Here is a 26539-nt window from a genome sequence, read left to right as displayed (position 1 = left end):
GAGCTGCCACCACCGCCTTCCCCGCCCTGGGAGCCCAGACCGTGCAGAGCAGGGGCAGCCTGTGCCTCGACCCCGCCACCTGCCCGAGGCGCCGGGTGTCGCCGGCCTGAGGCGAGCGGCGCCACGGCCACCGGCCATCCCGGGACGGTACCTGCGGGAGGTGCCTGCAGCAGGGACGAGCAGCAGGAAGAGGTGGAGGAGGAACCGCTCCTGGAGGCGCCGGGCGGCGGTCGTTGCCCGGCGGCAGCCCCGCGCCGTGCCGTGCGCCGCAGGCCCCATCGCCCAAGGCCCCATCGCCTCTCCCGACGAGCCGTTACCGCCCCCAACGGCCGCCTGCCGAGGCGAGGCGGGTCCGGCCGCGTCCCACCCGGCGCAGCGTAGCGCGGCGAGGTGAGGGCGAGGCGCGGGGGTGGCGGTGGCTTCGCCGCCCTCCGTCCTTCCTTGGCGGTGGACCCGCCGCGGGGAAGTCAGCAGCGGGGCTTTCCCAGCCGCAGCGCCAAGCCCTGCACTCGCATCTCCGCCGAAAGCGGTGGTGATAGGGGGGTGTGGGGGGCTTTCACATCCTCAAACCCCAGGGAAACATCTGCCGCTGCCGCAGCTCCATCGCCAGTCGGCCAGATGCCGGGTTATACATAATTAATCCCAATCTAGTAAAGCACCGGCACGCCCGCACCCCCGCTCCAGGGACAGCTCCCTTGAAAGAGGCCTGCGCTGGCGCGGGCTGTGCCCGGGGCTGGCCGAAGGTGCCATGACCTTGCTTCGTGCCGTCTTTCCTAAAAGACCAGAGAGCAAGGAAGTTTCCACTGAAAAACGAAAGAACTGTGCTGATCTAGTCGCTGTCGTGAGCATTTACAGTTGTGCTGCTCAGGCTTTTATTGTGCTGCTCCAGAAAGGTGATGGGGAAAAGTGTCTGGAATCCCAGGACATTTGCAGGTTTCCATGCTGTAAGAGTACTGAATTTGTAGTAGATTAGAGAAGGGATTTTTTGAAAGAATGAAGGAGAAGAAAATGAGCTATCTGGGAAGCAAATAAAGTCTGCAGGAAAATTTCACTCTCTTAAAAAATTTGGTGTGTTGTTACTGTGCCAGAGAAGAAAAATAGCTGTTTACAGCAACAAACCAAGACTACTGCTCCATGGAAATCCTGAGGGAAAACAAAAGGCAGGCGTCTAGTAAAGAGGACTAGGTTAGACATATGACCAGCTCATCCATATGTTTCCTTAAAGCACAGATCACTTCTGAAAATTTACAGTAGAAATAATTCAGCCTTCCTTGGCAAACTTACTTCCCAGGATAATCTGGTCAGAATCCCTGTCAAAAAAATCCAGGAAAAGTTTTAATGGCATTTCACTCTGCAAAATGAATGCAACAAAATGTATGTCATCCTTGCCATCTCTTCCATCCTGTGTCTTCCCTGGGTCCCGTGTCTCCAGCTCTCCTGCCACCTTTTTCTAAAGCTTTCCAGAAGGTAGGTAAGCAGTGGGAAAAAAGGTCTGGAAAAAACACTGGATGTTATTTCTAGTGTAAAACTGATTATATTTGGTATGGAGATTACTCTCAGTAAATATAGACACCAGTATGGCTTTTTAGAGGCTTGTTACTGGCAAAACTAAAATTTTGGAAGTATGTTTTCACTAAATTGAATGTAGAAGTATGATAGTGGACACAAGATATGTCACAGTTCTGTGTTTTCATAGTATTTGCTTAGCCTTACAATGCTGGTACTGCATACACAATGTTCTCAGCCGTCACTTTTACCCATTTTATGTCTTGTGACCTATGTACGAAAGCTGTCTTAATAAAGAAGGAAGCTTTTTTTTTTTTTCCCCTCAATCAGTGAACTACTCCAAAAAAACCCACCATGATTCTGTGTTATGGAACACAACTTTTTATTACTATAAACCTGTACTGTGATAAATGTTAGGCCCCTTTCTGATTTCCTGTTAATCAAGAGCAAGTTAGGAATTCAGGGAAGTTACATCTGTGTCAGACTTAACATAAATGAGAGAATGATCAGACTCTGTGCCCTAATTTTTCCTGAGAAGACCACAAAATAAAGGCCCCTATAGTGTGAACTGAGCAGTCCAAGTAAGTGTAGTTCATTTTTTCCAAGGTGCCAGACCTTTGCAGATGGCACGGAATTCATGCAGAGAGAACCTCTATAAATCAGACTGCTTTTGTTTAGATTGCTAAATTAAGACCATCGAGCTTGGGATTATGAAATGAGTGCTGCATATTCTGACCTGAAGATATTAATGGATTTGTCAGCTTGATAGAATGAATGTCAAAACTCTGGGGGACACTAAGCTGCATGGAAAACTCTGGTGTCAATGTGATTTACTTATTCCAAGTAATAATTGTAAATTTTCTGGATTCGCGTTTATCTGCGGTTGTGTTTGATGAATTTTGTGTTAGATCTGTGTTTCAATTTAATTCATATTTGTGATGTACATAGCAACAGAATAGCCTATTTTAAAATACTTCAATTAAAACACCATACAATTCTTACTAAGATTGAAAACTTCTTAGTTCTGCCTCTACTAGATAAATAAGTAATTGGTAGTGCCATTTCACATCACTATGTGTATCCACTTGAAGGATCAGATTAGTGTGATATACATGAACCATGTTTCAACCCAGGAGATGTTTCATTGTGAGATGGTTTCCATCATTACCAAGCACAAAAAAACTCTCTGCTCAATCAATGGCTCTGGTTTTTTTGTAAGAAGAGATTTATTGTCTCTTTTCAGGAAGGAATTCACTACTTTGGTTTCTAGGTACTGATCTTCTGGAGGATGACCTCTAGTTTTACCATGGTTTGTTGGCTAGGACTTCAGAAACTTGGAGAAACAGGAGCAAGTGGAGACTTTTAAGTTTAGTGCTGCATAAGGACAATAGAAGAGAATGACCGTGGTTTCCCATGGAGCTGGAAGGCAGGCAAGTGCCTTTAAAAGATCCACCTTGTCAGCTGAACCAGTTCACAAGATGGATCACCAAGAGTATCAAAGTCTGTTAAAGACGTGCATGCCTGTTGTGAGAGGTCCTGAGGACAGACATGGCTTTGCAAGCTTTGAAGAGAAAACCAGTAATTCCTTCCCTAAATTCAATCCATTCATCTCTCCAGCAGAGAGCCAAATTATACTTTAATCCCACACTGGGATGGTATGCCTTTAGTGGATCCCTGCTCAAGTTTCGTGAGTCTAGCAGCAGATGCTGACCTGCAGCCCAGTGTTGAAGAGCCGTTGAGTGCCTGGTGAACTACAGTGGAAATCTCACTAGCGGGTCCCCATCACAGGAGAGAGAAGCCAGCCTGCCCACATGAGGCAGATGATCCTCCTGCAAGAAACCAGCCAGGACAGAAAGTGGAACTCCAGGGCTGTGTCAGCTGCTTCTGTCAGGGCATGACTCAGAGGTAAATCAAGCTACTCTTTTTATTTCTTAATCACCAAAGAAATTGGTGATGCTTAACAAATAAATACAGTTAGTTTCTGAACTCCATCCCCCAAAGTCCTGAACGAACAACCTTATAAAATATATTTCCCCTGGATATTTGAACAGAATATAACAACTGCAGTAGAGTGTTGGCATGATTCATTGCCCCTGCTGTAGCAAAGAGGTACCAGTCAGCAAATTCTAGCGATAAAAGAGTCTTTGATGGTAAATAATGTCTTTAAAAATCTTTTTAGGTAAATTGCGAAGTTATATACAATAGTCCTAATGAGCACCTGTTTTAATGTAAACTAAAACAACAAATCACTCCAGAGTCAAGAAATCCCCTGGATATTTCTGTGTCTTTTAGTATTTCCTGACAAGTTGCAGTGCAGTGCATTAAAGACCCATTCCAGTATCCAAATGATCGGAGAACAGAAGTTCTTTAGGACTGCTGTCACATGTTGGTCAAAGCACATCTTGCCCTTTTACTTTATATCAATGTGTTACATATAAAGTTGGGTCTTATAATTTCATATTGATTACAGCATCAAATGGATATTCACTCTTTTTAAAGTAAAGCAAAATTGGGGTAGGGGTTAATATTCACAATTTTCTAATGAAAACTCTGGAAAGCAGAAATATGTCCCCAGGCCTTCTAGAGGCAGACATAATTAGTAGTAAGAAATATGGCTGAATTTTTATAAAGATTAAGCCAGTTTCAATGATTTCCATAGAGAAATGCTCATTACAGCTAGAACAAAGTTTTCTGAGAACTCAGACAACTTGCTCATAGGTGGGGGAGGGATTTCTTAGAACATGGTAAAGAAATGTAAATAAGCTCCTTGTTCCATTTTACTCTACAGAGATAACACTCTCACTTCGAGGTTAGATATACTTTATCCATGTTATTGTCACCATAAAGTCTCTACATGCTATAAATTCAGGCAGTGTTTGTGGTTCCTTGTTTCTGTCTTCAAATTTTGCATCTTAAATCACTTTACGCTTACTGCAGTCATATAACAGAACCCAAAAGAACCCCAAAAACCACAAAAGATTAAAAAATTTTTTTCTTGCTCATCCCATATAATTTTCACTCTTATTTCCCAGTGACTGTGTTCTCCACTTATATATGAAATTAGATCTCAGACACCAATCAGAACTGATCTGCTGGGTTTTTTAAAAAGCCTCTGGAAAAGTGAAAAGGAAAGAAGTGCACAGTTTTTGAATGACAGTGAGGTGCATTGAAGACTATGAGACTGCTGGTTTTGTGAAACTTCTGCATGTCTTTATGTGGCGACATAAGAAATCTCACTTTTTCCTTTAAAAACAAAACAAGATGTTCTGACTTTCCTGGTTTCTGGGAAACAGCTTACAAATGTGAATGAGCACGTCTTCAGTTTCTGACTCAGAATCTAAACCAGAAATTCCCCAAATTTATATCCATCATTGAATCCTGCTTTGTCAGATTAGGAGATTAAAGTAATAAACTGAAACTGACAGTGTCATTAAGCTTGTCATTAGTTAAAAGGGACAAAGCCAAGACACTGAGTTCCCAACCTGGACAAAAGCAGATCATGCCATTTTCAGTCCAGTGAACCGAGCAAATCATTAGGGGCATTGAAACCTCCTGAAAGTTGACTTAAAGAAGTATTGCCATTTTTTATGCTACATCTTTCCACTGAAAGCAGACAGAGAAATAAATGTTAGAAGATTAATCATCCCAGCAGTAGACCAGTAGTATCAAGGTGGCACATTACAGTATACAGTGCAAAAGCAGAGATCTCTAGAAATGCATCTGTACAATTGTCAAAGCAAATGTGAAATGATATACATGTTTTCCTAAGGATGTTGTAGCTGACATGAGTGTTTTACACATACAACACAAGGAATGACAGTTGTAATCTTTAGCTCTTTAATTAATGAACAAAGGAGGACTATTTTTATGGAACTGCTAGAACATATGGATGGATATATTTGAGCCATCTGCCTCTTTACTGCAGAGGGCACTAGTACATGCAAACATATTAAGTAATTACAACATTTGACATAAAACTTAATGGAAGCATTCCCATATGAGTACAAGTTGTATATTTACAGACAGCATTTAAATGTACACATGAAGCAATGAAGATGCAGCCACCATCTTTACTGCAAGCACAGTACCTGTTTAAGAGACACTTTCCAAAAGAATTGTTTTAATCGGAGAGTGATTCAGTTTGAAAGCTCTTCACAGTGCAAGGATCCACAAATTCTGTCAAGCTTTTCAAAAGCAGCGGCTTAAAAGTTACAGCACACTGTGCAAAAAGCTCTTTTAAAAACCAGGTCATATTATTTCAGTATCTACATCTAGTATTATGATACCAAACTTAGTCTCTTACCAAAAGCTGTGATTTTCTTTTAAACTTTGTCAGAGTGATTAGTTCTGCAAGGACTAATTTTACATTCTGCACAGTGGTTCTCAACTTTTAGACTTCGAACTATTTTCTCTGAAGTTTCCCTAAAATTTGTACAAATAACTAGAAAAAGTAACTCTATTATGAATTAGCTTAAATTTGCTACATAAAGGTCTTCATATACATTGGAATTGGAAGTCTGGGGAGAGGAAAGACAAAAATGAGTGTTCCTTTTGAGGGAGCTGAAACTCAGGCATTATAACAGCTTTCTATTTGGCAGCAGCTCACTTGGTTATCAGCATGTGTGTACTGGCTCACCAATCAGTACATATGTGCCTCTATTGTAACTGCAGGATATGGCCTCTTGGTTGGTAAGGACCTGGTCAGGGACAGCTCATATTACTGGAATATGAAGTTGGGAGGATAAAGGAGAAAGAGAAATATCTTTAGGAAATCCATCATCTACTGCTCACGGAATAGCTAGTTTATTGCTTTCAGCGTTAGCAAAGATTATGTAACTGTAGAAATGCAGTATGCAATTACTAGTTCAGGATGCATTAACAAGCTTTTATTATTATGTTTGCTAATTTGGATACTTTCCTTTATACAGTTAGTACCATATATGACCATATGTGAAGTAGGCCAAACCATAGCAATGTATGTTGTGATATTATTTATCACTTACTTTCATCTTCCATGCAATTTAATGTATTTTTGTGGGAGTTTGTAATTCAGAGTGGTAACAGGTAACTGAACATTGGTGCATTGATTTTTATAGGAAGCCATGAGTTGTTTTCATCCAGTTTAAAACAATAAGGATTGCTGCAAATTGATTAACACAATGGGAAGACCTTTCTTTCAGGTTGGAGAACTCCAGTGAAAGTTGCTTCTGCTCTACCTGACCAAAACCATATTTTTGCATTTTTTATGGATCCCAATCTCAAGGCAAGTGTCTGGTGCTCTTCTTGTAATGATAGAAAACATACTCAAATAATTTTGTTTCTAGTCTGCTTTTCATTTAACATATTTATGGCAGTGATTACAGTAGTATAGTGAAATCAGACTTCTTCATTTCTTAATCTAATTATATTGAAATAAAAGCTATATTTCAGGTAGCTGTATGTTAGCATGACCAGATTTTAATGCTGGCCATCACTTCAATGATTTTTAGTTTTTGTACAGTTACTCTGGTTAAGGCATTTAGACTGTAATGTGAGACTGATCCTACCAATGTCAGTTTTGAGACCAAGTTAGAGCAAAACTATCAGAATATACAAAAGATACCAAAACTTCATACACGGTATAAATTCTCATATATTTAATACTTGGACACTGCTTTATTTGGTGCACATCACAAACAAGTAAGTAAATCAAAATACCTCAATGTTTCCATAGTGCAAGTCTAATTAAGTCTTTCCCATACTGAAAATATAATGGCATCCTTCAACCTTCCACACTGATGAGACTATCATAGTCCATTAAGTGTTGCACATGCTTAAGTAGTGAATAGAATAGAATAGAATAGAATAGAATAGAATAGAATAGAATAGAATAGAATAGAATAGAATAGAATAGAATAGAATAGAATAGAATAGAATAGAATAGAATAGAATAGAATAGAATAGTTCGGTTCAAAGAGACATACAATGATCGCCTAGTCCAGCTGTCTGACCACTTCAAGGCTGACCAAAAGTTAAAGCATGTTGTTAAGGGCATTGTCCAAATGCCTCTTAAACACTGACAGGCTAGGGGCATTGATCACCTCTCTAGGCAGCCTGTCCCAGTGTTTGACCACCCTCTCACTAAAGAAATGCTTCCTGATGTCCAGTCTGAACCTCCCCTGGCACAGCTGTGAACCATTCCCGTGTGTCCTATCACTGGATACCAGGGAAAAGAGATCGGCACCTCCTCCTCCACTTCCCCTCCTCAGGAAGCTGCAGAGGGCAAAGAGGTCGTCCCTCAGCCTCCTTTTCTCCAAGCTAGGCAAGCCCTAAGCCCTCAGCCACACCTTATAGGATATTCCTTCCAGCCCTCTCACCACCTTTGTTGCCGTCCTCTGGTTGCATTCAAGAACCATCACATCCTTCTTAAATGGTGGGGCCCAGAGCTGCACACAGTACTCAAGGTGAGGCCGCACCAACACTGAATACAGGGGGATGGGCACCTCTTTTGATCAGCCGGTTATACAGTGTTTGATGCGCCCCAGGATGCGGTTTGCCCTCCTGGCTGCCAGGGCACACTGCTCACTCATATGGAGCCTGATGTCAACCAGCACCCCCAGATCCCTTTCTGCAGGGCTGCTCTCCAGCCACTCCTCTCCCGGTTTATACTTGTGTGCGGCATCACTCCATCCTAGGTGCAGGATCTGGCATTTGGACTTGTGAAATTTCGTCCCACTAATCATCACCCAATCCTCCAATCTATCCAGACCCGTCTGCAAGGCATCTTGTCCCACAGGAGTCAACAGCACCTCCCAGTTTGGTATCATCATCAAACTTGCTAATGGTACATTCAACTCCTGCATGTCGATCGTTGATAAATACATTGAACAGGACTGGCCCTAGCATTGAACCCTGAGGAACACAATTTGTAGCAATGAACATCATACAAATACATCAGGCATATGTGAAGGACTGCAAAGAGCATTTGCTATGCCATTTTATAAATAATATAACAAATAGAAAGCTACATACCTGAGGAGTAGAGAGGCAAGAACATTCTAGTAGTTTTTAAACTTGTATTCACGATAATAAATTTTCCTTCCTGAGTAAAACTCCTCAGAAACAGATCCATTGTTGATCTCCAGAGTTGGCTGGTGAAGTATGTGTAATTGTATGTTTCACAGTCTGATGCAAAAGAAGATAGTAAACTAGGAAAATGCAGATACATACAGTTCACACTCTAAACAAGCAACCATAGTATCGTTTATGTTGATAGCATTGCTTTCTGCCATGTATTTGACTCCTCTTAGGAATCAAGTGATCCTTCTGCAAGGTGGAGAGAAGCAGCAAGGGACTACTACAAGTCAAATACTCAAAAGTGAGACACCATTTCTTTTAAAACCAGTTTTTGCTTGTGCTTTGCTTCATTTTTTAATCTTTTTGCTACAATGCACCTTTAGAGAGCAGGACATAAAGACTGCAAACACACAGAACTTCTGGTGTCTTAACAGCATTTAGCATAGGATTCACCTCATGAACTTTAGCTATCTAAAAGCTCGCATCCAGTCTGGCCTTCCATCTCCACTTCCTCTATAAGCAGTGAAGAGAAACTGGAGTTTCCAAAAGGGCATTCTGTACATCTCTCTTCAGTGCCTGTCACAGGCATGATATGACTGGTATCTAATATCTATTTATGTCTCATCTCACTTAACTAATTATTCAAATGTAGACAAAATAAAATACATCATCACCATAAACTTGAAAGGCAAACTACCTCTTCCAATTAGCGAGTGAGAAAGTTTTAAAGAAGATAAGCCTGTGAAACTGTTCCCCGACAAGCAACACATAATTCCAGGCTTTTAATTTCCCTTTAAACTAGGAGTATACACCTTTATAATTTTCTGCATCCTTCTTTGTCACGTAATTCCTTATTACCTAGCTACAAATGTCATTCACTAATAGCTACAAATGTCATTCACTAATGATTATATAGGAACTTTTTTCTCGGCTTTTTTATTGTTGATTTAGAGCTGCTGAAGAAATTCCTTGGGATAATATATTACCTTCCAAAATCCAGCCTCCAGAATCAACAATGGAGGTGTTGGCTGATCCTGTTTCCCAGTGTTTCACAAAAAGGAGGTACTTTCTATCTTGAATCTGAAATAAGCTAAGTCAGTGAACAATTTCTTGCCAGCTGGTTTTAGGTTTTGCTAATAAAATGTAGCCTAAACTGTGTAGGTCATACACATAAATGCACAGCAATGCTTTCAAATGAAAACAGTCCCAAGTGAGCATTTAAGGGCATCAGCACACTCTAGTAATTGCCTCAAATGATTTCATATTTTTTCCCTTCCGCTCCCCTGTAAATTGGTACAGAAGATATGCACATGCAGTACCAAAAGAGAGGCTAAGGATATTGATGAAAAAATTGTTTGATAGGAATGATGTGGTAGCATAACAAATCTCACATTGAGTTAGTTTTCTTGTGATTATTAACTGTAATAATTATTTTTGCTCAACTAAAATTCAGTCCTGCAATTGTTCTGATTGCTGCATGAAAATCTATTAAGTCAAATTAATTAGGTAATGTTGCCTTACAGGAAGAATCTAATCATGATTTTAGGTTGTTGGAGGCTTCTGGGACAGATTTCAAACAAGATCTTTTACCTCTCCACAGAGACCTGTTGATCTGTAAGTTGCATTTTTTGTGAATATTGGGGTCCTCTGAACACTTCCTTTATGAAGTTGCATACAGATAGTTATTTCAGAAGACTAAATTCAGCAGCATTCTATAACTAGAGTAGTTAAGATTCAATCAATAACTATATGAACAGTATACTCTAACATGCTTCCCCTGTGAGAGAGTTAAATATAAAAAGCAGAACAGAAGAAATCTGTAGAGTGAATGATTGTCATGACTATACATCTGATGTTTTCATTGAGACACAACATTTATGAAAACACTGTGGTAATCGTACACATGTACAAACTCAAGTTTTTATCTGCTGTCTGCAGAATCCAAAACAACCTCAGAGTGGAGCATTGTAGATGAGTCCAGTAACAGGAGGTTCAGAATGGCACAGATAAGAGCCAAGTAGAGATGGGGAAGGAAAAGTTGGTCAAACCAAGACAGGAAAGCTAGAACTTGCCTCCTTTCCAAGCCATGATCCAGGAGGTTTGCTCGGGCAAACTCAATGTTTGTGAGTACACAAAATACGACAGGTGTGCTACTGGGCACAGTCAGGCATACAATAGGAGAGGCAGGTACCTCTGCAGGGTGGAAGGGAGATAGAAAACACTATCATTATAGTTTTTAAACACTGCTCTTTCAAAAGAAGAGAGACATGGCCAGTGAGAGCAGCTTGCAGGGACAGACCAAGAGAGAAGTTCAGACCTGATGTTACATTTTTGTGTGTTCTCAAGAACTGAATGAGAGCAGTGTTACAGTAGAGAAGCAGTTCATTTTTAAAGAAAATTCGCTTATACTATCCTAGGAAACTGACTAAAAGACAAGATTCTGCCTGCTGATTTGGGTCCTTTAGTATAAATGCCAATCTAATAATTGACCACAGTCTTTTACCAAATGCAAATGAGAATTGCATCATTCCAAGAGCAAAACTTTGACTTGTCACTGCCTGTCTTTTAAGACCTCATAAATATTGCATCATAATATTCTGTGTGGTGAAAAAAAGGTTATTGATCTCATTTGTCTTTAACAGCCTAAGCCGAAGCTCTTGAACCTGTCATATCCCTTTGTATATGTAAGCACAATATCCTTAGGTTGTTTCTACTTTCTACATTAAGCCAAAGCAATCCATCTCTCGTTTTCTGAAGCAAGAGTTGTAGATGGCCTATGTTATCTAATCTTAACATGTTTTCTGGTGCCAAGGGACAGTGTGTGCTGAGTCTCCTCTGCTTGAGGGTAACTAAAGCAGACTGTGCTCTTCCTAGAAAGGTTGGACTAGACGATCCCTGAGGTCCCTTCCAACCTGTGATTCTGTGATTCTGTGAACTCCAGCCTTTTACCTGTAAACTAGAAATCAGGATCCATTATGTCCTCTTTGGAAGAATATCCCAATCTGGTTATGGGTATAGCCAAAGGACAAGAGATGACACATTTATATCTTATTTCCATTTTTCCCTCCTTTCTGCACATATGTACTAGACCTGACATTTGTTATGTGTTGCAAGTTCAGCAGATGATTCTTTTCATCTTGGGACATGCCAAGCACACAGGGCAGTTCATCTCCATGGTTTTTTTTGTGGACCGTTTTAATAAATAACTAGAATTTTGGAGCATGCAATATATGGTTCAGCTGCCTTCACCAGCTGTCTTATGAATAATGTACAGATCTTTGACTTCCTTTCTATTCAGACAGTGGCAGTGCTGGTGCAGTAAATTTTGAAGACATTGACAATGCCGATGTAGACTTAATCCCACTTAACCATGTGCGAACTTCAAAACCTCGCTACACAAGCACTGCATAGTATGTTTCCCTTATTAGCATGATTTCGACACTGCCTCTTGAGTTCTTGTTACTTGGGAAAGGGGAAAACAGTTAAAGATCTGGTCTTGGACCAAAAGAACAAATAAAACTAGGGAGGAACTCTCCTTATTCTTTTTAATAACTTGAATGAGGTCTGTTAACACAGGAAGGACAGTGGGCTTTCAGATTCAAGGTTGAACTTGAAGAGTCCTTTTTAGTAACTGAGTCACTAGTAAATGGCCTACAGTAGTAACTGCCTGCAGTTGTCAGTGTAGGTCTGTATAAATCTAAGGGTCCATTCAGCCTAGATACAGAAAGTTAGTCAAGGAAGTTGATAGAAAACGAGCAGAGAGATGTCTGTTGCGATGATGGTATAAGAGATTTTACCGATCTACTTGTGTTATGGTAAGCTTAAAGGGAACCTGTTTTGCTAAGTATGAATTTGTCATAGAACATTAAGGCCCGATTCTTTATTTTATCACATTAGTGTTATAGTTTCAGGGAAATTATGCTCGTAACACCATGCATCATGCTTTTCAACCAGAAATGTTAATTAGTTGGTTATTTTTTACATCCAGGGGTTGCTCTGTGGCCCAAGTGACACTGCCATCCATCTAGTACAGAATGGTCATAACTGACTGACAATAACTGATCTTCGGACCAAAAGCTACCCTTACTGTGCCCATCCTAGGGAGCAAAAGCTGCCTGTGGTAACGCCAGGGCAGTATACTCTCTTGGTGTAATGAACTCGTCACAATCAGCAGACTCCGACCTAGGCTGGGATGGCAACCAGAGTATACTCTGCCTCCTGCTGTTAACCTTGCTAGCCTAATTGCACAACCAAGTTTTAAGAACTCTGCAGGCACCTTGCCCTTTTTCTCAATTGAGAAAGGCTGCATGTGAAGCTAGTCTGAGCATGCCTGCTAGATCATACCCCAAAACACTGGACTCATGGTTTTTAATGATGCTGAGACTACCTAATACAGGCATTGCTGTAAATGCCCAGCAGCAGAAAATAGATTTGTGTTATATTCACAGCTCAAGTGGGGAAGACATGGAAGAGAAGGTTCTGAGCTTAGCACACACCAGGAATTTCTGCTGATGCCATTCTAAATAAGAGTCCTTATTTAAAAAAGAACTATGTTTATTTTCAAACTATGACATACTTTCATACTTCAAATGCTTCCTGTTCCTTAGTATTAATAACTGGTCTGTTGGGTGGAAGTGCATGTGCCATTCTTTGATGGGTAATGTGACTTGAGTATTGCCTTGTTAAAAATGTGTGATCTTTAACTTAAGCCACTAGATGGCCTTTGAGTTTGGAAAAGCTCTCTGAATGTTGTTAGGAACACCTCCTGACTTTTAGCTAGATCACAAACTTTGACATGCACAGGTTTTCACTTTGAGCCTATCCTAAAGTTCTCATTAGTAGCTTGAGCTGGCATTAAGCATTTATTTGCAAACTTTCAAGAAAGTAAAACGGTAGAAGTAACAACATAATGGTAAGAACTAAAAATGGTAAAACAAAAGAAGAAAGAGACTGTTCTGTTTACTTAATCAGATTTTCTCTTTGCATAGGCCTTTTCTTTTTGTCCTTTCAATGGTCTTGCACAGTCCACGTTTGTGAGGAAACTACAGGGGGAATACTTTGTTGGGGGAAGCAGAATGAGAGAAACTGTAAAAATATTTCCTTCTCTGTTCTGAAGAAAAGGCATAATTCTGGGCATTACTCACATACGCAGAGTATGTGCTAAACATTCCTAGGTACTGGGAGCTGCCTTGGAAGCAGCTGGAATTTCTGGGCTTCACCTTAAGTCTGTTTATTTCTGTTTCTTACATCAATTTCAGGGAGAATGCATATTCTTTTGTAATGCATCACATGCTGCCACGCTGTGAGAAATAGCACAGCATTGTCCACACAGCCTTGCTCACTACTGCAATAGGTTCACAGGCAAAATAAGGTGCTAAACATTCTTCGATGGTCAAATTTGACCCATATTACTGCAACCAAACCTATTAATGTCAAGCTTTTATGTGCATAATGTACCATTCTGATTGTTCTATCTCACCTCCTGCACAAGTCATCTGATTTCTCAGAGCCTTCATCTAACTTGTAACTTCTGCTTGAATTAGAACATAAAATAGTATAAAATGATTATTGAGAAACGTGCTTTAAAAATACAGCACACATAGCATACAACTTCGTGCTGAACAGATATTTCTGAGTTTGAAGGGAAGTTAGCAAAGCTTTAACCCTTAGTTCTGCCATGTCATACTGCTGTTGCTGTAGAGCTTTGAAGAAAAGAAGCTGTGTACACTGTGCTGCAAACAGACAGACATACTGCCTGGAACTATTTGCAGAATCTGGTGTCATGGTGGATTTATAAGTTTGAGCAACAGATTCTGTATTTCCTTCTCTGGTATTCTCCATGTGGTTTTTAGTGAGTGAGGCCATGGTTTTCATTGATTTCTGGCAACCAGTAGACCAAGGTCTCTGAGACCTATCGGATTCTGACATCTCAAAGCTGTGTAAAACTCAATTCCACCTGAAAAATTCTATGAAGTTCTTCATAAGGTATATTTATTCTCTATGATTGTAAGACATCAAGATTTCTATGATTTTAAGCAGAAGAAAGAAGAAAGTCAGGAAGGAGACACAAGAGAGATCCCTATAATTTCTTTTTTGCATTGTGTGTTTGCCAGTAGTTCTGGAAAGGTGTGTACAGGCATTAAGGCTACTAGACTCCTACCAAAATTGTTGAGAAGTTTGATATCTGCTTTGGATTTAGAAGCCTAAATATGCTTTGTAAGTCTGTAAAATATCTGTAGATAGTCACTTTCACTCTTTCATGGGCTAGCAGTTGCACTTCCTGCCTCTAGCACTTGGGCAACAGCATCGGCACTCAGGCATTACTCCAGAGTGAGACACTGTTATTCTCCAGACCATGCAAGAAAGTGCTTGCCATTCAAATTATTAGCAAAGCTGAAACTAGCTAAGAGTCATCTGTCATGTAATTCTGCAGAGACAAACAGGAAGAGTGGTGAACCTGGGCATGTTTTCTATGTTACCCTTGTGCCCACCCTCTCTTCCTTTTGGCAGAACAGGAAACCGTCTTCTGTTTTTGTTCTTTTTTCTTAAGGAATTAGAAAAAAGATAACAGTCATGACTTAAGATGCAGCTGAGCCTAAAAACCCCTAGTATAAGATCAGGGTTGTGAAAAGCTGCTGTGCATATACCCAGCTCTCCAACTAATAACGCTGAATTGCAGTTTGGAAGTTTTACAGATGGGAATCCAGGTGCAGTGAGATTAAGTAGTTTGCCAAATCCCATTGGGAATCTGTAGCACTGTTAGGAATAAAACTTCATGTATCCTGAGCTCCAACCTGTGCCTTTTTTTTTACCAAACTCTGAGCTTTAAGCTATTGAACGGTGCTTTGCTGAAACTTGGTTTTAAAAAATAATAATTAGCAGAAAGTGATGGCCATAGTTCTTAAAAGTTAGGCTGAGACACAAGTGAAGACTTGGGAATCTAAGTAATTTTTTATCTATTTTTTCTCTGTGGTTCAGAGTTGGAATAGCTGTGGGAGCCTTCGCCACATGTGAAAAGCCACGTCATAAGTGTTGTGACTCATCTAGAAGTGCTAAATTTATGAATCTGAACTTCTTAGTTGAAACTATGTTCATGATCTGGTGGCAGTCTAGGATGATCAGTGGGCATTTCCCAAAGGGAGCTATGGAAGCACTTTTCTCAGGTCAGATTTTTATCTTCACGCTTGACCAAAGACCCTGAATGGCAATTCAGTTCCTCTCATTCTCTTCCAGGCTTTCATTAAAGCTGGTCTTGGGGGAAAAGGACCAATTACATCATCTCTTGAGGTCTGTTCCAGCCCTGGAATGTAGCATCATTCTTAATATCCGTGGTTCGTGTACGCACTCCTGAACCTGCTCTAGGATGAACTTGTTCCTCTCTTTCAGCCTTGGTTATGTTGCAATGTATGCCTGAAAGCTGGAATCTTATATAATTTCCTTGCCAAGGGCAACATACAAATCTTTTAAAAAAAAGACCCAGTCAAAAAATTAGGAAGTTGTTGTGAAAGAGCACTCTGGAAATTTCTCTCTAATGCAGTCCTTTTTCACCAACAGATCTCCAAAATCTTTTATAGAATTTACCGTGATCTTGTTTTACAGCTCAGTGCTCCATCAAGTGGACTACATTGTCAGAGCACAGGAGTTGTAGGCTTGAATCTCATCTTTTGTGCTACTAACTAGCGAGGTTCCAAACTGAATGCTTTGGTGTTTTTTTGTATTTTCGTTGTATGTTGGTTGTGTAATTTTTTTAGGTGTACTGAACAGCAATTGTCCAGTGGATCAAGTGGCTTTTGTTGTATTTTTAATGTTACTGATTTTTGTGCATAGTTTCTTTTTGTGTTTTTTTTTTTTTTCCCTACTTTCTCTACTTGTCTGCCTACTTTAAACTCTCTTCTTCTATTTGCTTTCTTTTCTTTCAAACCCAGGAAGTTTAAATTCCATTGGAATCAATGAGTTAAAGGTAGCTGCTTAACAAGATTTCTTGAACAGGGGTAGAACTGAGTATCTGTTCATATATTTTGTGGAACTGAGACCTCTCCAATTTGTTTTAAAAGACTTTGGAGTCTGAATTGGTTATGTCTGTTTTCCTTTGTTATTTTTAGTTTGATTCTTACTGATTTGATTATTGTTTATTTGCTTAGACTATTTATTTATTTATGGAAGATGAATACTGCATTTGATTTTATATATTGTGTACCTAACCATATACTAGGTAGGGAAGCAACTGAGAGCTAAGGAGTATGTTTTGTGCAGCCAGCCAGGCTTTCAAAAATAGCTCGGCAACCACACAAGAAAACCAGAATTCTGAAAGAGCTCGCATTCTGGGTGCACATTGATTGCTAGGCTCCTGTGAAATTCTGGCCGCAAACACCACAATGAAACTTTTAGGTGCTGAGCACTTCTAAAAATCTGATCTCCTGGGTGTAACTGCTGCTTCAACCCAAATATGTATCAGGGAAGAGGAGAATGGTCTGAATTCTGAGGAAACACTGTATTTTCAGCTCTTTGCCTTTGGGCAAGTTAGGGGAGGAAACTTCACAGCACAGCTACAGTGACTTCCAGGAAGGCTCAGACTGCTAAATTCTCTGGGTGCTTTTGAGAGGCTCCATGTTATTAATAAGTGAAAATAAGTAATGACCCAATTCATTCTTTCTTGTTATTAACAACTACTTTGAAAAAAAAATTTTTCTTATTCAGAAGTGCATTTTGAACCTAATAATTTTGAAAACCATACAGAAAGTGGGTTTACTGCATTATATGGATTCCCCACATAATCATATGTTGTCCTCTTTTTCTTAAACATCTGTATAGGTATGTAATTTTGTATAATTCTTTTCCACCCCTAGTCACGAGCTTTTTCCTTTGTTGACCTCTTCCCCAATCATCTGCTGAAGCAAGGTTATGCTCTATGTGGTATTTTAGTTCTGCAGGTGTTTTAAGGGTCAATGGAAAAAAGCCTCCCACGCCTGTGATGGGGATTTCCTCTGTAGCATTCATGGGCAGGGCTCTGGTAAATGCTCAGTCTGACAGACACAAATAACTCCCCTCCTTGGCATTGTTAGAACTCCCTTACACCCTCAGTGAGTTAGCAGTACTTCGTGTAGTAATAGTGTAGCACACTTAGTGCATTCCAGCCTACACAGCAACGGTTCATAGCAATCAGGTGTTACATCTGCCTTGTGCTTTCCTCTTTTGTGTGTCTTTTGTATTATAGCACAGCAACTTCCTGATTTCTCACCGTGGTACTTACTGCAACCTACCTCTTGAAATTTGACAAAAGGAGTTAGGACAGAGATTATGTTTTCTTGTTCCACATTAAAAGCCTCTGCCTCCAGAATTAAGTAAAAATCTGGCAGTCATTAGCATTTTAAAACTTGCTACTCAAAATTCATCAGCTTTCATAATACTCGGTAGAGGGCAGTGCTAACACAATACTTATCCATTCTAACAAAGCATTACTTAGCAGGACTTTGGAAGCATCAACGAGTTAATTGCCGTAACACTGGTAAAGTAGATGATAGTATTAGTTCTTGAAAGATGAAGACTGAGGAGCCTGAAGTGACTTGTCCAATGCCACAGTTATCTGTGTCAGAGAGAGGACAGAATCTGACCAAAATCCTTTTCTGGAAGCAGTTGATTGAAATGGGAACTTAATACATACAGTTTCAAGTGTTTCAAGTCCTGCAGTTCTTGCACAAAGCTATTCTCTGAAACTACCCTTTATTCTTGGTTTCTCAAGCACATTGGGCAAAATGGTACTACCACATCAGTGTATCTGTAGTGACTTCAGTCATATTTCTTCAGTGTAGCTGGCTTCCAACTGACTGTGTGCATGCATCCCTTATCATTTCAAGTTACCACAGAAACCTCACAGGCCACAATTAGCTGGTGACAGGACTCTATGCTCCCTGCATAGTCATTTTCATGGGCTCCCTGAGAGATTTCCCACAATGTATCTTTCTTCAGAAACTGACAGCTTGTCCACCATGTATGCCTTTTTAGTGATTTTCCAGTTTGAGTCATTTGGGGGGGTGAGGGTGGGGGATGCTGAAATATCCTACTTTGACATTTTCCAAATGAGATTTTATTGCCAGCTTGAAATGCTTTCATGTTTCTGAAAAATATTACACCCTACTAAAAAAGGGGTTGAAAAAGTTGAAAGCAGAATAAAACTGAAATTGTAGAGACAAAATGTTCCAGTTCAACACAATTCAACATATTTCTGAGGAATTAACCTTTTTGGTGGTTTTATCCTTTTAGAAGCCCCAAATCCATTTGTAAATACCCATTCCCTATCCGGCTTTGATGACTTAGGGAGAAGGGTACGAAATGCAACCCCGAATGCTCTGTTCAAAAACCCTGTGGGTCCCATTCTTCGCTCTGCATGGAGCACCTTGTTTTGACTTCACAAGTTCTCTCAGGTATATTCTTTCCCAACACAAGAGACTGTATGCATTGAGTTTGCTGACGTAGGATCACAGCTGAGGCATTTTTACCACAGGTTATTATGCTTGGCAAATAGGATCATGGAGTAAAAGAAGGGCCACAAACGTGTGACATGTCAGCCTTCCCAGAAGGGAATTTGAGGTGGAAGCCAGCTGCAAGTCTTATTCAATGTGAGTGAGACCTGAGAAGCCTGCTTTATAATTGCAGTAACAGAAGAGCTAGTTAATAGCTTAACTAGCTGGTGATTTAGTGCTATGAGAGTTATACAACAGTGTTTCTAAGAAAGAGTAAGATGTTAGGAACTCTTTGCTCCTAGTGCAAGATAAGAATCTACCAGATTGCTTTCACTAGACAAAACTTTTGTACAAAAAACTTGGATATCTCAGTTGCTCAGGCTGAAGTGCTAGATCCAGTGTTTTCAAGAACTACAAATCATTTGGGGGTATCTTGATTTTTCTCCCATAAAAACAGCTGACATGAATTTGCGTGGCAAACCTGGACATCCAATGAAACACCCCGGAGACTCCCTAGAGCATCAATTCCAGCTGCTGCTTCAGAACAGTATGGGTCTCCTGTGGGTCCTGTGCTATAGGGGGTTATCTCAGATACCTTAAGGCATCTCAGATATTCCAAAATGCCAGTATGAGTGGCCAACTAAATTAAGTCCACATTGTTTTTCCTGAACACTACCGGGAAATAAAAATCTTCAAAGACATCCCGAGATGGACATAAGAAACAGAGGCACACCAAAGCAGAGACACTCAGAATCACTACATTCCACTTGAAAAATCTTAGAGCTTTCACAGATTCAGCTGTCACACTGTATGTTTCTTATTGTTAGGACTGAGACCTGCTAGCATGATAACAAGGAAGTGTAGGAACGAGAGAGATGTCATGGTTACAGAAAAAAGGCTTGATGACGACAGCATAACCACAGAGGAGTTCTGTATGTTGCCCAGTGGTGGCCTAGCACTTAAATGTTTTCTTTGGCAACAGCAATCTAGTTTAGCAGCTCATTAGAAAATACACACAAGAGCTAGACAGCATGATCCAAAAACAAAAAACCAAAGGGGTATTTTTTTAACCTCAGTTTCTTCTGCTTTATCACATACATAACCGCAGCACATTTTTGCATCTTCTTTGCAGGTTCCCAGGAGAGCAGCTGCTTTACTGTAGTATAAGGTTTCTTACTATCCTGGTACTTTAGCTTCTCTCTTCCCATCTCTCTTCTCCTTCAGAGCTACAATCTTCCCACATGTTATGAACACACCAACTTCTGCCAGTCCTTTCTAACAGACAGTCTAGGAGAAATCTTCATCTTGGGTCATCTCTTAGGCTTGATTTTTGGATAATGTTCGACCATTTGTGATGCTTTTCTCTTTTCTTCTAGTTTTGCAAGTTTTAAAGGTCAGAAGATTTTATCAATCAGACGCCTCACAGTGCATAATGTATTTTAATATCTCCACAGTTTTATAGTTATTATGTGAGTTAACTCCGAATAGGCTTATAAAATGTTGCAAGTTAATATGGGGCTTCTCATTGAGATCGCCTTCTCTTCTCTGTAACACCTATACAATTTCAAGAAAGTCAACAGAATTTCTCTATTACATGTGAGAGATATATCTTGGTATGTAGCACATCATTGGGGTAATAAAATTCTGTTTGTAGTCTGACTGATTCCTTCAAAGTGATATCACATTTTCAGTTTTGGCTGAATGCACACACTTATACTCACACCCACCCAATGTCCATTGTGTCCCTCAGTGGGATCCCTGCATCCGCAGATGAAATTTTCTACACAGGGTTACTTCATCTGCACATAGCCTGACAACTGTCTACTTTGATCTGAAAAAGGAAATTTGTCTGCAAGCCATTTTGTCCAGTTCTGAAAATATGTTCCACTGTTGTATAATATGTTCAGGCCTACGTGTTACCCCTGCGTGGCTGCTGTCAAGACAGAGAGCAGATCTGTTACTTGCTCAGCCTACTACTTGGTGATTCCTGATAGGTAATAGCTTCCCAAGTGCTACAAAACTTGGTGTACTGATTCTACAAAGCCATCTTCTCTGGAGGGTCATGTTCTGGCGCATAGCCCAGGGAATAAAGCAGTGTATGAATATATGGGTAAGTACAAGGCTCTTCGAAAATAAGACAAAGAACTAGATGGTCTTTCTGCTAACTGTGGGTACAAAGACTACAACTTACACTGCCAGTGCTCCTGTGGCAAGTAGAGTTCAACCACAGTCCTTTGTTATAACTGTAGTAGGTAGGTACAGCATTTTGTCGTTACCTCTGCTATTCTGGTGAGGAATTTCAGAGCCAAGTTTCCTAGTACACAAGTCAAAGAATTTTCTGATAAACCATATGATATGTCCAGTTTTGCATCCTGTGCTGAACTTAGTTGCTGAGAAGTAGCTGACCAGCTATACTGAAACTAATAACTCTATGCACTTCATAATTAAAGGAACTGTTTACAGGGGAACCAAAAAATACCTCAGAGATTATTTTAAAGGAGGCACTGTTATCATTCATGTGATCTGAGGACCCACAAAGGATTAATACAGGCAAGGTTTACAATCCCAAGTATTTAGTGGAATCAGTGGATGAACCAGCTTGTCGTGAGCTCTTACCCCCATGTGTATGAGCATTCTGGATGGATGGATAATTCAGCAGTGTCCTATGTTGTGCTGTTAATGCAGAACAGTACTGATGATACTCTCTGAATAACTTCGTGCTGCAAAAAAGCTGTCATATTGGGCATTTAGATTGTTTTATTTTTAATCTTCATGGATTGTCTCTCTGAATTCATATTAGTACCTTTTTTTTTTTCTTTAATTTTGTCCATCTGCTTCATCTTGCAGCAATTGCTATCAAAATTTTCTGTTGTGCTACTTCAGATATGTAGAATACTTTCCTCCATCCCTTTAAGGAACTTTCTTTTTGAATTTCACATGAAAACTTAGCATCAGAATTAATAAAAGGCTTTAGTTTTCTAAGATGTGGCTGTACTCAAGCTAGGATTTCAGTTGATGTATCTAAGCAGTGTTAATAATATAATATATACATGTAAATACATGTAAATACATTATTAATAAATTCTAGGGGAAATTTAGACAACTTTAAAATCATTTAGGAAATTATTTATGGTTTAGGCCATGAGAAATCACACCTGTTGGCCTAAAGCGTGCTACCAAAGTTCCATGTTTGAAGCTGGAACCTAAGTACGAGCTAAATCTGTGTCACATTTTAAAGAATATTTCATTGCTTTTTGTGCTTTTTGCAAACCCCATTTGTTCTTTGAGATTAAATGTTGCTCGTAATCATGAATATCACACAGATATTCAACGTAAACAACTGGGAAAAAAAAGTCACTAAAGAACTCAGTTTTGCTATGTCTAGCCAAAGATTTTGGGTCAGATCATCAGCTAGATCATCATGAAGTCGTTTCGCTGATCTTAAAGAAGTTATGCCAGTTCATACATTCCAAGGAGTACTCATTATATTAGGAAGAGTTTTTACCCTGTCCATCTTTGATAAACACTAGGTATTTTAGAACTGATCTGTAAGTCATATTTCAAGCCTATAGTCATGTAATTTACTCTTTCTCCACCCTGCACCCTCCCCTTTAACTTTTTCCTTTAGCACTCCAAATATCCCTGGATGCACTGGCAAGGTTCATTGGTCAGCAACCCACCCAGCAAATTCTAATCTTCCATCAACAAGCCCATCAATAATTGCACAAATGCATGGATAGGTATGAGGTATACTTCTCAGCTTGTTCAGAAAGATTACAGGGAAAATCCTCATTGCATTTTTTTAGTTAAAGAACAATTAAATGTTAAGCATGACATTATGTTGGCTAAAAAAATACAGAACAGTTGGGGTTGGATCCCACCACATTATTGTCATGCCATTCTGAAAGACTTTTGAGGTTTTAGAATTTTTCTGGGACATCATAAGGTATGTATTGGGAAGGTACCTTAACACTGAGGTAAATCATGACTTCTAAATATGGGTTATTTGGACACTGAGAAATTTTTTCTTCAGCTACCGTTGTGAAGCCATGGCTTAAGTGACTGGTTTTTTTGGTTGATGGATCTGTGTGTGTTTTGAAAGAGGCCCATGAATGTCAAAGTTAAAAATTCCCAAAAGAAAAATGCATGGTGGTGTATTTTCAAAGTGATGTTGGCAGACTTATGAAATGGGTATTTGCTATATAAAAATAGTTGTTAAAAATGGGTGGGTTTACTCAGAAGGCAGTGAAAGGCAAAATCATGCCATGACCCAATCCGATGCAGCCCAGGATGCTGTGACTATGAAATCATCATAGCCCCACATCACTGTTGTGGCTGTCTCATGAAGTGAGTCAATAATCTATTCTGTCTTGCTCTTCTCTACAAGGCTTGTTAAAACTATGGTCCAGTATAAATATTTAGGTGTCTAACTCCTGTTGGTTTCAAAAGAGCCAGACACTTCAGAAGAGCCAAAAAACTGTTTTCCTTTTGTTGGCACAAAGAGCTTCTGTCATTGGCAAAGGACGAACCTAGTCTTTCTCCCAGTAGCATCACAGTAGCTTAATTACTGCTTGCTTCCTCTCTCTCCTTTATGATTTTGTACTTTTAAGTTCTGATTTTTTTATCCATAATGATCTAGGACATGGTGACAGTATCCCAAGTTTCCATGTTTTCCTGAGAAATTTGTCTTGCACTAAACTGTTTAATTTGCCTTAGAATTCTGTTCACAACACATCACACTTCTCCAGCACTGCCAGTGAAAAGTATCCAGAAAAGGCTTGAGGGGCCTTAGGGATCTGCCTGGCTTTTAAAGGATTCACCTTGTCAAGTGTTTCATCGTTGTGCAAAATGCACTGCCTTCCATTTCTGCTGCCTTCCGTCCGTTCACCTCTGCTCTTTATCTCTTGTGGTTATACTTAGAAAATAGGCAGTCACCTGTAGTCACAGTTTGCTGTTGACAGGGAACGAAAATACGCAACAGAGTCCTGAATCTCTATAGGCTAATAGAGCTGAACTCAGAGCAGCCTGGTGCAAGACTAACTTGCCTGTAAATGTCACAGACAAATAAAAAGGCAAATGCATCTTAGCAAAGAGAATTGATAGACTTCAGACAGATACCCGATTTCAAGAGAAAAAGGACAGGCGCCACTGTGATCTAAGAAAGGAAAACGCATCTGTTACTTCCTTTTACTTTCTACAGGTGTTACTCTGGATATAGTTCGTAGTGGATGAATTTTCTTAGTTTTTAGTGGATAGCAAGAATGGCATTCTCATCCTGTGCTAATGGAGACTTCCCAGAACCCAGACGGAATCCCCTGACTGTTTTGAAGAAGGGTGTGTAGGAAGCAGATAGCAAGCATAATCATACCCAGACATTGTAGACCAGGTTTTACCACTCTTTTTCTGAGCTGAGTGGTACATTCCCCTGAGGGTAGAACTGCTGGTAGCAAAATTGTAACAGTCCTGTTTTACTTTCTTTGGGGCTACTTGTGGAGTAAGAGTTCACTGACTTGAGATGGAGGATCCTAGCCCTCTGTGAAACTGCTGTGTAAAACTATGGGCAACGCTGGGAATCTCCCCCCTAACATTAGTTAGTGATGTCCGTAAAAGAGAGATGTATAACATTTGATTCCTTCCTTTGTAAAATAAATGATGAAAGTCCCACTGCATTCAGCAGTCAGAGGCCAAGCTAGACTGTAGTGGAGAGGTGAAAAGAAGAGGTTATTCCTGGAATTTGGGGTCAGACTACCCCAATTCACCTCCACATGCTTTTCATGTAGGGCATGATCTCATTCTTACTGTTTTTAAAATGGTGACCCCTTTTTTCCTCCCTTTGATCATTCTCAAGCCATGACTGTAATAATTTCTCAGAAAGTAGCAAGAGATTGCATGTGGTAGATGTTTTTATAGCTGCTTTATTTGACATGTGTACAATATACGGTCAGTCTCTTGAAGACAATTATGGGTATCAGAGGGAATCTCTTGTCTACTGCTAACATGGTCTAATAAATGTTCCTGTCAAAAGTATCAGCAGTATCAGATAGACCAGGCAGCATGCAACCACTTCTGCACTGTATTACTATCGCATGGAGCTTCCACAGTATGTGGTGCAAAATCCTTTATACCTCTTTTAGGCATTCTGAACGCACCAGGATTGTATAGGATATAGAACAGAAGAAATATGGTTTCTTCATCCTTGAATATGGATAGTATTTTTATATGTCAAGCTTTATTGATGTATTTTAATTGTATTTTTATTTCCAGGTAATCCCAAGGTGAAGTCAGAGAAATTAGGTTTCAAAGTCCTTTAGTGCAATTAAATATTGGTGGCATTGTTCAGCTTTTGCATAGGAAGAAATGTTTTATGTGCTGTTTTGTGTTTTAATGAACGGTCCATTGCTACCCAGAAAACACAAATCTATTTGCACCACAAGTTGTATGGAAATATGTTTGCCTTAATATAAAGTAGTGCTGGATTTAGTCTGATTTTAGAGAGGCGGATTGCACCTTTTCAGCAAGTTGCTTGGGAGATTTCAAAAGGAATCTTTAGGTCAGAAGAAAGTATTTTTTGCGGGGGAGAGTGAGTGAACATAAGACTCCGTGGTCAGTTCTGTGTCAGCTCTGCTTTTGCTTAGGTGATTTGTGGCAGAGGGGCTACACCAACTGAGGTTGTATACATAAGATTATTTATAGTGCCTCTTCCTGTAAATGATCAGAAGAATATCAGAAGGCTAGCATAAGTTGTTCCCTCCAAGACAGCCCCCAGCATATTTTCTAATCCCCGTCCCAGTATTCTGTTCTACGAGGATTAGGCATCTAAAGCAGGTGCCAGCAAAGTGTTTTTTCTAGGCTTGAAAGCCAAACCTCCAGCATCGCCAGAGTTAACCCTCCAGGCACCACAGGGTCTTATGTGCTTGAATGCATTCAGCACACTCACGGCAGTTCTCCACAGTGTGCAGGTTAGTTGTGGAGCAACCATGAGTGTCCAAGAAAGGCTGAAAAGAGGCAAGAGGCAGAACATAACCTTTCTTACAGCTGCTGTAGGGATCTGTCTTTCAGCACATTTGTTATATCCAGAAAGATGTAAAACTTTTAGGAAGATTTGCCTCCATTGTTCTTAAGGGGGCTGATTTTAATAGTATGGAATATTGCAAATTATTAATATTCTCTGAGGCCAGTGGGCATAACTGTTTATGAAGAATGCAGTGAGAGGGGAAAAAATGGAATGTTTGGAAATATGAGAACATGTTTTAAAAGTCTTCTTTTCTCCGTCTTTTTGTGATGGCACATACATTGCAAAACACGGAAGCTTGTCTCAGTATAATCACCAGGGACCTTTTTCTCAAATGGTCACTCCAGTTAGTCATCAGAAGTCTTCAACAGGAGAGAATGAGAAACCATTACAGTTTAGAAAGTGTCAATCCTTTTTACCTGCATAACTGAGAGCCTCAGTGTCTGACAGTGAGGAGGAAGGAAATGTGTGAAGATGTGTGGATACTTTAAATACGGAACAAAAA

General features: G+C 40.0%; 1 protein-coding gene across 1 annotated transcript; it reads left to right on the top strand.

The window, feature by feature from the left end:
* Positions 1–2903: 2903 nt before the first annotated feature.
* Positions 2904–26461, top strand: SPMIP7 (sperm microtubule inner protein 7). The gene is given in 13 exon segments (XM_064441786.1): positions 2904–3125; positions 3128–3230; positions 3233–3262; positions 3265–3411; positions 6687–6769; positions 8796–8863; positions 9514–9631; positions 9633–9656; positions 10109–10176; positions 11205–11246; positions 11865–11972; positions 22651–22758; positions 26311–26461. Coding segments are annotated over 13 exon segments (1272 nt in total).
* The last annotated feature ends 78 nt before the right edge of the window (positions 26462–26539 follow it).

Source organism: Phalacrocorax carbo, chromosome 2 (assembly GCF_963921805.1).
Source record: "Phalacrocorax carbo chromosome 2, bPhaCar2.1, whole genome shotgun sequence".
NCBI lineage: Eukaryota > Metazoa > Chordata > Aves > Suliformes > Phalacrocoracidae > Phalacrocorax > Phalacrocorax carbo.
Note: the sequence above shows the minus strand (reverse complement) of the source record. Positions and strands in the feature narration are given on the sequence as shown.